This window comes from Cyprinus carpio, chromosome A5, assembly GCF_018340385.1.
Source record: "Cyprinus carpio isolate SPL01 chromosome A5, ASM1834038v1, whole genome shotgun sequence".
Taxonomy (NCBI): Eukaryota; Metazoa; Chordata; class Actinopteri; order Cypriniformes; family Cyprinidae; genus Cyprinus; species Cyprinus carpio.
The window spans coordinates 2,182,111-2,195,387 of record NC_056576.1 but is presented as its reverse complement, the minus strand read 5'-3'; the positions used below and the strand labels follow the sequence as shown (position 1 = coordinate 2,195,387).

At 38.2% G+C, this 13,277-nt stretch overlaps 2 protein-coding genes across 2 annotated transcripts in view; one reads left to right on the top strand and one right to left on the bottom strand.

Moving 5' to 3' along the window:
- LOC109096568 (MOB kinase activator 3B) overlaps positions 1 to 13,277 on the bottom strand; it is a 182,595-nt gene that overhangs the window by 135,902 nt on the left and 33,416 nt on the right. The gene's annotated exons all lie outside the window — the stretch shown is intronic.
- LOC122142008 (tyrosine-protein kinase receptor Tie-2-like) overlaps positions 1 to 13,277 on the top strand; it is a 34,539-nt gene that overhangs the window by 10,551 nt on the left and 10,711 nt on the right. The window contains 4 exon segments of the mRNA XM_042751299.1: positions 11,866 to 12,168; positions 12,301 to 12,372; positions 12,375 to 12,410; positions 12,702 to 12,854. Coding sequence (XP_042607233.1) covers positions 11,866 to 12,168; positions 12,301 to 12,372; positions 12,375 to 12,410; positions 12,702 to 12,854 — 564 coding nt within the window.

Here is a 13,277-nt window from a genome sequence, read left to right as displayed (position 1 = left end):
GGCAGATAGTCTTTTCTTCATTCCATGATACACTGCCAATCTCCATGCATACCCCAAAACACAAACACTTGACACATCAATACAAACATTACCAACAAGAACAAGATCACTTAAGTATTTCTTGTGCAATTCCTCATATAAAGAGCAAGCATACAAGAAATGCTTCTCATCTTCTATCACAGAAATATTTGATGTTAACTTACAATATCTACAGATTCTCTCTGCTATTGGTGTATTACTCCATCTGCCTGTTTCTATAGCAAGATGATGACTTGAACATCTAAAAAGGAATAACGATCGTACCTGTTGCATGTTAGACATGGACGTAATGTAGCTCTCTTGTATCAACAAAGACTTGCACTATGAATATATATTTAACTTGTTATTTTCCAAAACTGATGTATACCATGCCTCATGTGCTTTTTCTTTTAATCTTTGGTTAAGAATACCTGTAAATGTTCTTATATTACCTACACTTTGAGCTTCCCAGGCACTAGAAAAACCATAAATACCTCCACCTTCAATACCATGACTTAGGTGCCCTTGAGCAAGGCACCGAACCCCCAACTGCTCCCGGGCGCCGCAGCATAAAATGGCTGCCCACTGCTCCGGGTGTGTGTTCACAGTGTGTGTGTGTGTTCACTGCTCTGTGTGTGTGCACTTCGGATGGGTTAAATGCAGAGCACGAATTCTGAGTATGGGTCACCATACTTGGCTGAATGTCACGTCACTTTGGAAAGGACCATGAGCCAGTTTAATATATAGCAGAACTCTATTACGAGTAACCCATGTTTTTCTACCTACTTCATCTAATTGATAAAGCATATTATAAAAATTTTTTGGATAACGATAATTGGACATAGACACCAGTTTTATCCAATACATGATACATCTTTTCATATAGGAAGTAGACAATACAAATCTACCCAGCTCACCCAAGACAGCCACATTGCTCACACTTGTACTGATAAGCAGGAGTTTTTTTACAAAAAGATACCTGAACATTTTCAATACACTCCACTGGTTCAAAACCCTATATATCAGATCCATAAAAAAGTATAGGTGCAACCATATGATCAAAAAAATTCAAAGATTGATTGCAGCTAATTTTATGTTTACGAAGAAACCTTAGCAAGGAAAGCATTGCTTTCTTGCCTTGGCTTGCTAAAAGTTGTCGGGTTTTCCGCCATGACAATTTTGGTGTAAACCACATACCAAGATATTTGTAACAATCAACCACTTCAATATGTTCACCAGCAAAATACCATTTTTCATCTTTATTTAGAGAGCCCCCTCTTCTAAAAACCATAATTTTCATTTTACTCAAATTCACTCTCATACCATAAAGATTACAAAACATTTTCAGCTGTTTAATCTGTTTCTGTAACCCTCCAATTGTATCTGCTATATTAGCCATATCATCAGCATATAACAAGGTCTGTACTTCTGTCATACTTTCAATCTGAATACCTTTACAATTATTTTTCAACATTGTTATATATTCATTTAAGAAAAGATTAAACAAAAGCGGACTCACCATGCAGCCCTGTCTTACACCAATGGTGCAGTAAAATACTCTGTTAGACCATCAGTTCCTTTCACACATGATTTAAGTTTAGAATACATAGATCTCAATACACTAAAAACTTTTCCACCAATACCACTCTTAATGAGAGTGAAATACAAAAGATTATGTTGGACACTGTCAAAAGCTTTAGAGAAATCAATAATTATATAATACATCCTTTTTACTTTGTAATATATTTCTGAACCACTGACAGTAAAATAAAAATATTATAACCTGACCTATACCCTGCTTGTTCTTCATAAAACATATTATTTAATTCTACATAAGACACTAATCTCCCGTCCTGTGTAAAAATTTTACCAAGCACATTAAGCAATGAGATCCCCCTATAATTTCCTACATCATTTTTATCACCACTCTTGTATAGCGGAAAAATCACAGCCTCACACCAGATCTCTGGAAAGTCCCCTGTCTCTAATATTTTGTTATATAAAGAGAGCATTATAGGACATAACATATGTGATGCTGCTTTCACTATCTCAATAATAATGCCATTTGGTCCAGGCGCCTTTCCATTACTCATTGACATAATAACTTTAAAGATCTCATTATAAGTAATACTAATATCTAAAATTTCATCTTCATTTAAGAATACAACTTCATGATTATTCAAACAATCTGTGACAACGTTTTCAAAATCAGCATCTTTATAAATTTTGAATCAGATAGTAACTTTATAAAATATTCTAGCCACTTATCATGTGCGATATTATTATACTGTATATTATTAGACCTTCCATAACTTTTAATTTTCTTCCTCAACTGCTGTTTTCATATTTTCCTGTAATATATTACCTAAAACATTTAGATTATACTGTTTTTTCTTTCTATTACATAATTTTTTAAATGTTCGTTTCTCAGGAATATAATTGTTCATAGTCCCCACATTATCTGTTCTTCTGAATTGATTTAAAACACTATTTTTTACAGATTTCTGCAGTGAACAATCTTCATCCCACCACTCTGTTTAATTACAAATAAACATGCTCCATTTAAACAAAAATCCAAAATCTTAACTTAAACAATTTTATCAAAATCCAATCCGCTAAATATTAAACAACATAAACTTCAGTAGAAAAACCTCCAAAAAAGTTTCCATTCAGTAAACAAGATAATCTTTGCAAAAACTGCCTTTCACCATTAGTTCCCCATTTAAATCTTGTCCAGGGTCTTACATCGCTTGGATTTTTTTGGCATTTTTGTCCTTAATTCAACACTACTTAACCTCATGGTGTATAATAATGGGAAGTGATCAGAAATATCTACATATACAATCTCAAAATCTTTAACATGTGTAAAGAGTTCACTGGATATAATAAAATAGTCAATCACACTATATCCAGCTGTTGATAAAAATGTTAACTCTCCATCAGTATCTTTCCCAGTTCTTCCATTTACAAAATTAATATTTAAATTACGACACATATCTAAAAGGCAGCGACCAAATGTGTTAACAACCTTATCTTTTGATTTTCTATACCCTTCAAAATGATCATTAGTATAATAACTACCACATGCTATATATTCAGAATCATCACACTCAATGTAATCGCATTCATTGCTAGTTCTTGCATTAAAGTCCCCCGCAATGATTAACTTTACATCTTTTCCAACTTGATTCAACAAATTTAGAATTTCATTTTCCAAAGAACTAATACGATTTTTCTCTTCTCTACCTCTATATGAACTAGATCCCTCAGGGAAGATATAAGTAAAAGCAAGAACGATGTTACCCTCAAATAATCCACTCTTTTTGTCGGAAAATAAAAATATGCAGTCAGTTGCTTGTTCACAAATCTGAGAAAAATATTTCACAATAGAATCATGTACATGCACACAGATACCGCCAATGTTATCACCAAAGTTTGACACACGCTTATGCACAAGACAAAAACATGTATAATCAGCCAATAAATAGCAAAACTCAGTCTCATCTTGTGACCAAACTTCACTTAAACTAATAATAGTTTCCCCGCAAGGTCTCCAATAACTCACTATTGTTGACCTTATTCTTTAACCCTTGAACATTCCATGCGATTATAGTGAGTTCATTTGGGCTGAGGCCATCGTCCTACCTTACACGAGTTTCAGATGTTCCTTCATTGTTTAATCCAATTTCAACCACAGACTCAGACTCGGTGTCATAAGTAAAAACTCTACTGTCCACAAGTAATTTTTCAAAACGAAGAGACGTCCGTATATTTGGTTGATTTTGACGTGGAGTTTGCATGTAATAAACCAGCTTTCTCCGTATATCACGCACCCGAGCACTAAAGTCTTCCGACACCCGAATTAGGCCATTAATTCCATCATCTTCAGTGTTACTTTGTTCACGCCATTCCCGTGCTTTCTGTCATACTTTCTGCAGAATCTCTTCCTTATCCTTCCACCTGGTGAAACGGACCACCACCGGCCTCACTCTTCCAGGTGATCTCTTTCCAACACGGTAAGCTCATTCAATCGGGAGTTCCATGTGGCTTTTGGCTCTGCCCAGATCAAGATGTTCAGTAACATGGTCCCGTACCTTTTTCTCACTTTCTTCCCTCGTTCTCGATCTGACTCCGGGATGCCATAAAATACTAAATTATCCCGTCTATTCTGATTTTCCATGCCTTCATGCCTTTCGCGAAGTTCGGCGTTTTTATTCTCAAGTCTCTCGATTGTCTCCACACACTTTTCAACAAGTTCTCTTAAGTCCATAACTTCTTTCTGGAGAGATTCAATTTGCGTAAGTGTGTGGGATTTTCTTGGTTCTGATGAGCCACCTGTTGCTCCAAACAGTGTTGTTTGCCATGTTGTTCTCTCCGGCCTAAACATTGTATCCGTAATGCCACGCTTGCCTCTCGGGCCAGGATTCTTTTCTACATTGCCCGCTAAGATTAGGAGAAGGCAAACAACCACCGCTAACCGCAGTCCACCAGCAAGCACACCCCCATGAAGCATAACTGTGGCCGGATTTAAAATACCATTCAAAATCCCGAATGGAATATCGGCCTATTCTCTGCCTCCATTGTTCAATGGTGATCCCCATGATACCATGCCTCATCCCGGATAACTGTGACTCTAACCAAAGTGGTCCATTTTGCATTATTGACTCACTTTTTTCCTATTCAATACTGTAAGATTCAAGATTTTTATTCGTCACATACACGATTATATAGAGAAGATATAACCAGCAGTGAAATGTGTGTCAGGACAGTGCAATTATTAAAAAATACAACACAGAGGAAAATATACATAAATATAGGTGTGAAAGGATGAAATAAAAGTAAACAATAAAAATATAAGTATAAAATATAATTCAATCAGGACCACTTCCGTCAAGTATATTTATGACAATTATATTGCATACAGTTAGTGTTGGCAGTATGGTTATGTTCTGGGCAACACTCCACACGCCAGTCCATGCAGCCATGCTTTGTCAGAGCGGGGAGAGCATCAAGACAAACCCCCAAAACAACCATATGCCAAAACTCCCCAACACAACTGATGCAATTTGAATGGCCAGCGATGGGAAATGTTGGCTTAATACTATATTTATGGGAAAGCATCACCCCAACTCAGAAAGGGAGCATACAACAAGCATGTTGCTTAAGCTGCTTATGCAAATATTTGAATGTACAGGGGGAAGCATACACCCCTAGCAGCAGCAGTCTGATACGATGGCAGTCTGTATTATCCAATTTTAAGTGTCTAACATGCTGTAAAATCACTTTAAGGGGGAAGCGTCACCCCAAGTTAAGCAATCGAGGATGTGCAACAAGCATGTTGCTTAAAATGCTTAAAGCAAATGTGTGATTGTAAAGGGGGAAGCATACGACCCCTTGCTGCAGCACGAGGAGCATGTAATATGCATTAATGCTGTAAATTGCATAATTGTGGGTGGTGGTAGTCCAGCAGGGGAAGCATACACCCTTTGGAAAAACTTAAAATGACAGTCCAATCTGAATGAAAAAAAATGCTCCATATAAACACCTCAGTCGGAATAAAATATTACCCAAACCGAAATGGTAATTGGTTTGAGAGGAGTGGGATAACCTTCTATAAACCGAAACAAAAATTATAAACCTGCCCATGTAAACGCGTTAAACCGATTACTTTGTATCTATGTAATCACATCAAAAAAGTCATGGTCTTCAGAATGGGAACGTGATGTCGGCAATGCTGTACATTCTGTGATTTGTAGACACCGACACTACAGTCGAGACTGGGTAAATAGTGGATGTAGAAGTTAAAATTTCAATTATATAATTAACACACATTAGAATGGAGAACACTTGCTGTGTTATGAACTGTCATATCTGCACTCATGACCAGAGCAGAAAGCTGATGTAATAAATGAAGTACAATTTACTGCTTTTCAGCTTGGAAACAACACGATGATAGTGAATAGCTCAATGAAAATAACAACTTGACCAAATTTGCCTTTGTCATTATTAATATTACAGATTCATAATAAAACCTGTTTGGAAATGCTGTGTGATAGCTTGTTGCAGCACTCTCTGTGTTCATAAAGCAACGCTCCTTTGATTTATTGTTCAGCAACACTTTGTGAGAATTGTGTATTTTTCCATTTAAGTAAAGTAAAACTTTTTTTGTATCAGAATACAATTCATTTCAGAGCTGCATTACAGAGGGTATAAGGCTACGGTTATTTCCCTTAATGCTTTAACATTAACAAATTAGGGCGATATGATGATATAATTATCAACTGCTGAGAGCTATATTGGTTTCTATGTGTGGTACGATAGAAGATGGCCTTAGTGTGTATGTGATCGTTGTTCTGGCCACATGACTGAGCACAAAAAAATTAACACTAGGGGTTCAAATATTAGTCTGTTTATTCCAAGAAGTTATTAAAAATATTAGTTCAAATGTGTTTTTTTTTTTTTTCCTCTGGCGATTTGTATTTGATGTCATTGTAGGCCACTTAGCATGTCCCAAAATCGAAAGCACGGGCACATGTAAACACCATATTGGATGAGATAACGTCTCATGTAAACAGACCACTGAATGTTTAAATCGGAATGACAAAAAAGTGTACATGTAAACGTGGCTATTGATATCACAGTCTTATAGGCCTATGTATATAGAGCGTATATAGAGTGATAAACGCGTATATAGAGCGTATATAGAGCGATAAACGCGTGCTTCTGATGCTGCGTGCATCTGAATTAACCGCACACTCACAAACTAATGTAACATCAACCTTAGAAATAAACAACCGTGCCATTGAGATTGCGCCGCTAAATACAGCGATCCCCAGTTGAAACGCATACACGAGAATGCTTGTCTCATTTAACCCTGTTCTCATGGCCTTAACGGCGTGTCCTCAGAGCGATTACATGCTCTAGCTGCGTATTGCTCCATGTGTATAAACACAGATGTGTAAATGCTGGTGCAAAATATGCTTAATATTTCGCTCCTGCAACTGATGCAAAAACGATTGTTGACCAGGCAATATACACAGCGATATGGATTAAAAGAGCATTCACTTATCTTAGATGTGGATTTCAGATGTTCTGAAACACGCTTGCAACAGTTTGAATTGCAAGCAGCGATGCCAGTTATTTGCAAGCAGTAATGCGATGGAAGAACGCTAAGAATGGGAATTTAAATAGACCACATGTGATTAGATTGTCAACACTGGATTGGTAACACGTCAGGAACAGCGACTGACTGTCGCCTGTGGCTTGACTAACGTGGCATGACTCAACTAACGCGATGCTGAATAATAAAATGTGCATGAAAGTATACTGTAGACTTAAATTTTAAAAAAAAAAAAGTGAAAGTGGAAAGTGACACATGCAGCCAAGATGGGTGGACCCATACTCAGAATTCGTGCTCTGCATTTAACCCATACCGAAGTGCACCAACACAGAGCAGTGAACACCACACACACACTGTGAAGTGCGTGGTAACACTCCCCCCACCTACAATTCCTGCCTACCAAAAACCCCAACACACAAAACCGGTGCCTTGCTCAAGGGCACCTAAGTCATGGTATTGAAGGTGGAGAGAGAACTGTACATGCATCCCCCCACCTACAATTCATTCCGGCTCGAGACTCGAACTCACAACCCTTCGTTGGGAGTCCGACTCTCTAAATTCCCCGTTAAGAGACACAGGAATGTACAAGAGACAAATTTGCAAACAGGTTGTACATGGTTGTCATGTAGCAGCAATACAAAAAACAACAACAACAAAAAAAAAAGAAAAACAGAAAGTGCTGTGTGCAGTGACAAGTAATCTTACTGATGAAGAATAATGAATATCTTACTGATTATTAAGTGGAGTCCTGTTGATGTTAAGAGGTTGAATTTGAGTTTAGGAGCCTGATGGCCCTGGGGGAAGAAACTCCTCCTTAATCTCTCAGGTTTTGCCATCACGCTACGGAAGCACTTACCAGATGGCAGCAAAGTGAAAAGACAGTAACTAGGGTGGTTTGAGTCCTTGATGATTTTAACAGCTCTGCTTTTTTGCAGCATTTGAGGTAGATGTCCTTGCAGAGAGGGGAGAGCAGACCCTGAGATGCACTCAGCTAAGCGCACAACTCTCTGCAGGGGGTTTGTGGTTTTGACTAGTGCTGTTCCCATACCACACTGAGATACACTGAGTTAATACACTTTCTGTGGTCCCTGAATAGAAAGTTTTCAGGATTGCTGGTGAGACCCTGAATTTTCTCAGCTGTCGCAGATGTCACAGTCTTTGTCTAGCTTTATTAACCTGTATTTGAATGTGGGTAGTCCAAGTCAGGTTCTCTGAGATGTTTACACCAAGGTACTTGAAGTGCTTACCCTCTCCACAGGGTTCCCACGATCTTAAGAGGAGTGGTAGGGCCACTGCTGTCTCTTCCTGAAGTCAACAATGTTATTATCTCAACTTTTCAGTGAAGATAAATTGAAGAATGTTGTGTCAAAGTACATCAAGACATGTCACACATGTCAACTAACAGGCAAGCCAAATCAGACGATCAAACCCTGCCCCATTGTTTGCTATTCCAGCTGTCAGTCCCACACATTTGAGCATCTGACATTTTGACATTTTTATCAGGCCATTTCCGCTTCCTCATAATGAGGATTGTGTTGACCGAGTTGGGTCTGTGAAATTTGTTAGTAAATTAGATCTGCTCAAGGGCTATTGGCAGGTTCCGTTGACCCAAAGAGCTCAAGAGATTTCTGCCTTTATACACAGTAAATTTGCCAATGTGAGTTGGCCAAGGCCACCGTGACTTACTTGGGTCTAAGGTCGTTGGACATTTCGGCCAGGTTTAGGCCATCTATTGATTCCCTTCTCTACACGAAAGGAGTTGATGCGTTTTTAGGGTTATTGGGTTACTATCGGGATTTTGTAGGAATTTTTTTTCATACTGTAGATACCCCACTCCACTGATTTCTGAAAGGTGTATGTGGGATCTCTGTCGGCGACCCCTTGGTCCGAGGACCATAATCCACTCATGCATTGTCTAGAGCTCCTTACTCCTCTTAGCTGTTGATTTGTCATGTGTTTTATTTTACTCTTTGATTCTCTTAAATTGCTTCTACAGGGCCCATAGTTGCTGAGGAGTATGACAGAGTGGTGTGTGCTCTCCAGTATGTGGGGGTTATCGGGTGAACATCCGAGCCGGCCGTGATTCTGCAGAATTTCCAAAATGACATACACCATATACATTTACTACACAATCAGAGCCTGGCATATTTTCACTCACACATTTAGACATTTCTGTGTTGCTTCAGCACATTTACATCTTTCTGCAGAACCAGAATATATAGATTAAAACTATTCTGTGGGCTTCAGAGTCTGATTCTTCAATCCTGCCTCCAGTCAGATGGATTTGCGTCTCTGTCATGGACCAGTAGTTTTATGCCAGTTTTTTCAGTTTTGGTGGCTCATTCATTGTTTATTATGTTTTCAGGGTTGCTAAAGTTTAGTTTGAGTCCTGGAGTGATTTTATGGGTATTACAACACAGAGAGAGTTTTAAAACCCACAGCATTTACTACTGCCTCAGAGTCCAGCATGAGTCTCCTAGTCTTCCTATTGTGTAAACCACATAAAACAAGACAAGGCAAGGCAAGTTTATTTACATAGCACATTTCATAAACATGGTAATCTGGGTATCATCACCATAGCTGTGATAGAAAAATTTGGTTGGAAACCAGATTGAAAATTGTCCAGGTATCCATTTGAGTTTAAGTATTTGTTTAGCTGATTAAAAACTACCTTTTGTATAATTTTGCCTATAAAAGGAAGGTTTAATATTGGTCTACAATTGCTCAAAATGGTGTTGTCAAGATTACTCTTTTTTAGAAGGGGTTTAACAACTGCGGTTTTTTCCAGCGAGTTTGGAAAAGTCCCAGAAAGAAGTGGAGGTGTTCACCACTTCTAAGAGTTCTGCTTCTAAACAGTTAAGCACACTTTTTGAAAAATTAGTGTGGGAAGTGTTTTAAGATAGCAGGTTGATGATTTTAGGTTCTGCGCTATTTCTTTCCAAAAATTTTGCAATCAATTGCTTCAAACATAGACATAGTATCTACCTTTTGATATTGCAGTCGAATTTGTCTTACCTCTGCATAACTTGGGGATCTGCTAATCGCCTTCCTGATATTAATGATCTTCTCAGAGAGGAAGGAAGCAATTTCCATCATTGCATTTGCTGTTGGAGAGCATTTCACTGGAATCTGACTTGGGGAGTTTGTCCAGTCTCTCAACAGTAGCAAAAAGAGTGTGAGTGTTGTTTAAGTTACTGTTATAAAGGTTTAGAGAAGAAGGTCTCTCTAGCTATAGCTAGTTCCACACACACTGAAAGCATGAAGGCGTCTTTCGTAGATGCTATAGTGAATTTCAAGTTTCGTCTTCCGCCACATCTGCTATCAGTCTGTGTCTGCATTGTTTTTTTCATGCTGTTGATTTTCTCCAGCTGATTTTTCTGTCTGCCAGTCTTCTTACTGACTATTACACCAATAGCAATATCATCAAAACATTCTTAACTTTTGGAGTTAAAGGAATCAAGGAGAAGATCAACCAGAGTCTGCAGAATTCTTAGTGTTTAGAGATATAGCCTCCATAAATAGCACACTAGTGTTAAACAGGCGTAACATCACCTCGTTTCAATGCCATAATGAACTTGTTTGCACATTACTTGGAAAAATGGTTGAGAACTGTTGTCAGTGTTGGATGGTATGACTGAAGAAGAACAAGCCAAAATGTAAAACATCGATATGATTGTACATTTACATTACATTTACATTTAATCATTTAGCAGACGCTTTTATCCAAAGCGACTTACAAATGAGAACAGTAGAAACAATCAGATCAACGAGAACAACAACGGTATACAAGTGCTATGACAAGTCTCAGTTAGCCTAGTACAGAACCCGTAGCCAGGGTTTTTTTTTTTTTTTTTTTTTTTTTTTTTTTTTGGGAATATGATAAAAAGAAAAAGTAAGTACTAGTATTAGTTGGTTAAGTGCAGGCGAAAAAGATGAGTCTTTAGATGTTTTTTGAAAATGAGTAAAGACTCAGCTGTTCGAATTGAGATCGGGAGTTCATTCCACCAGCTTGGGAGCAGTCCAGGAAAAAAGTCCGTGAGAGTGATTTTGAACCTCTTTGGGATGGCAACACAAGGCGTCGTTCACTTTGCAGAGCGCAAACTTCTGGAGGGTGCATAAAATTGAACTAATGAGCTTAGGTAAGTTGGCGCCGTGCCAGTGGTCGTTTTGTAGGCAAGCATCAGTACCTTGAATTTGATGCGAGCGGCTACTGGTAGCCAGTGTAACCTGATGAGGAGAGGAGAACATGGGCTGTTTTTGGCTCATTGAAGACGACCCTCGCTGCTGCATTCTGGATCAGTTTGTAGAGGCTTGATAGTACATCCAGGAAGGCCCGCCAGGAGAGCATTGCAATAGTCCAGTCTGGAGAGAACACGAGCTTGGACAAGAAGTTGGGTGGCTTTGCTCTGACAGGAAGGTTCTAATCTTCCTAAATGTTGAATAAGGCAAATCTGCAGGACCGGGTCATTGTAGCAATATGGTCTGTGAAGCTTAACTGATGATCCATCACAACTCCTAGGTTTCTGGCTGTCCTGGAAGGAGTTATGGTTGAGTATTTGTACATATCCTGTAGCGACTGAGTTGGAGATGTTTGCTGTGTCTCACTAGAAGAGCTCAATGAGAGGTTTCATGAGTGGTTTTGTAGGACAATAGTCTGAAGCCAGAATGGCTCTTTGATTCATTAAAAAATGATGATTCCTGTCATGTTTTTCATGTCCGTTCTGCAGGCAGTGCTCTTGATATCTCAGATGTGACTCTGATCAATCCGGACCCAATCGTGTCCTCTGTGAACTCGCAGTCTCTCCTGTGTGTGAGCAGTGACTGGACTGTTTCTGGCACCGGATCGCTGAGTTTGGGCCACGAGTATCCTGATCAGGAAGCTCATATCCTGAGCACTGAACCGGACAGAAGCCACCACTCCGCCGCTAAAGTCACGTGGATGTCCCACAATCACACCTTTGGAGGATTTTACTGCCAGCTCAAAAACTCTAACAGAAGTAAAATCTACACCTACAAGATGCTCCATGAAGGTAATAAAACTGATAACTGAGCGGTGCTTTGGCTCCTTTGAAGGGAAAAACTTGTTTGTATATGCATACACTCCACTTCTAATGTGGTATCATTTTCAGCAGACAGGGTTTAACTGTTTCCTTTTCCTTCAGCTGCTTTCCTTCCTGAATCTCTGACAATCACTGTTAATGAAGGTGAAGACGTTAACATCTCTTACTCAAAAAGACATATTTACCAGAGGATACAGTCATCTATAAAAACGGTGTGAACTCTGAACACTTAATAAAGAATAGAAACAAACATCTGTGCCTTGTTTTATAGTAAAGTGTCTTGAGAAGTTAAAGTCTCTATAATTTTTTTAAAACTTTTATAATTAATTCTCTGCTTTCTATTTTATATTGGCTTACAGTTTATATTTTTTTTATATATCATCTACATGTGTTCAGCATTTTCCACATAATCCTTGTTTTTCTGGCAAAAAAATAAAGAATATCCAGTTGCATTATAGTTTTTGGTTGTTCTAGCTGTTTGTTGTTGTTGTTTTGTTTTTCAGGAGATTTTGAACACTCTTCACCCAAAGAGGACATGAATGTAATTAATTACACAATAATCAATGCAAAAGCCCAAAGTCATGCTGGAGTATATGCTATCCGTTACATTTCTGAAGCTCCATTCAGCTCAGCAATAACCCGACTGATCGTCAGGAGTAAGTCCCTTCAGTTCATAGCTTCTTACCAAACGCCACACTCTCTGGAAAGTGTCCAGTAATCTGTAAAATCTATGCACTTGACGTTTAAATCACAAGTCTCAGGATCCTAAAGATGAATAACTCTAGCCCTCATTGTATGCTGCACTATAAATATTTCATTTCTGGCCATTAAGTTGGTAAAATACTCATTTAGTGATTTGTGGATTTGGTTTGGTTTGGTTTGTTTATTTATATAGCACCATATAATTATGATGTTCATTGTCCAAGGTGCTTTACAATTCAAAATAAAACTAAATACCAGCAAAAAGAAAACAATATAACCATAAAACACAATTAAGAAGAAGAAGAAAAAACAAAAAATACCACATATATACCGCATGTATTTAAGTAGTCTTTATGTTTATGTTTAAAAATGGACAA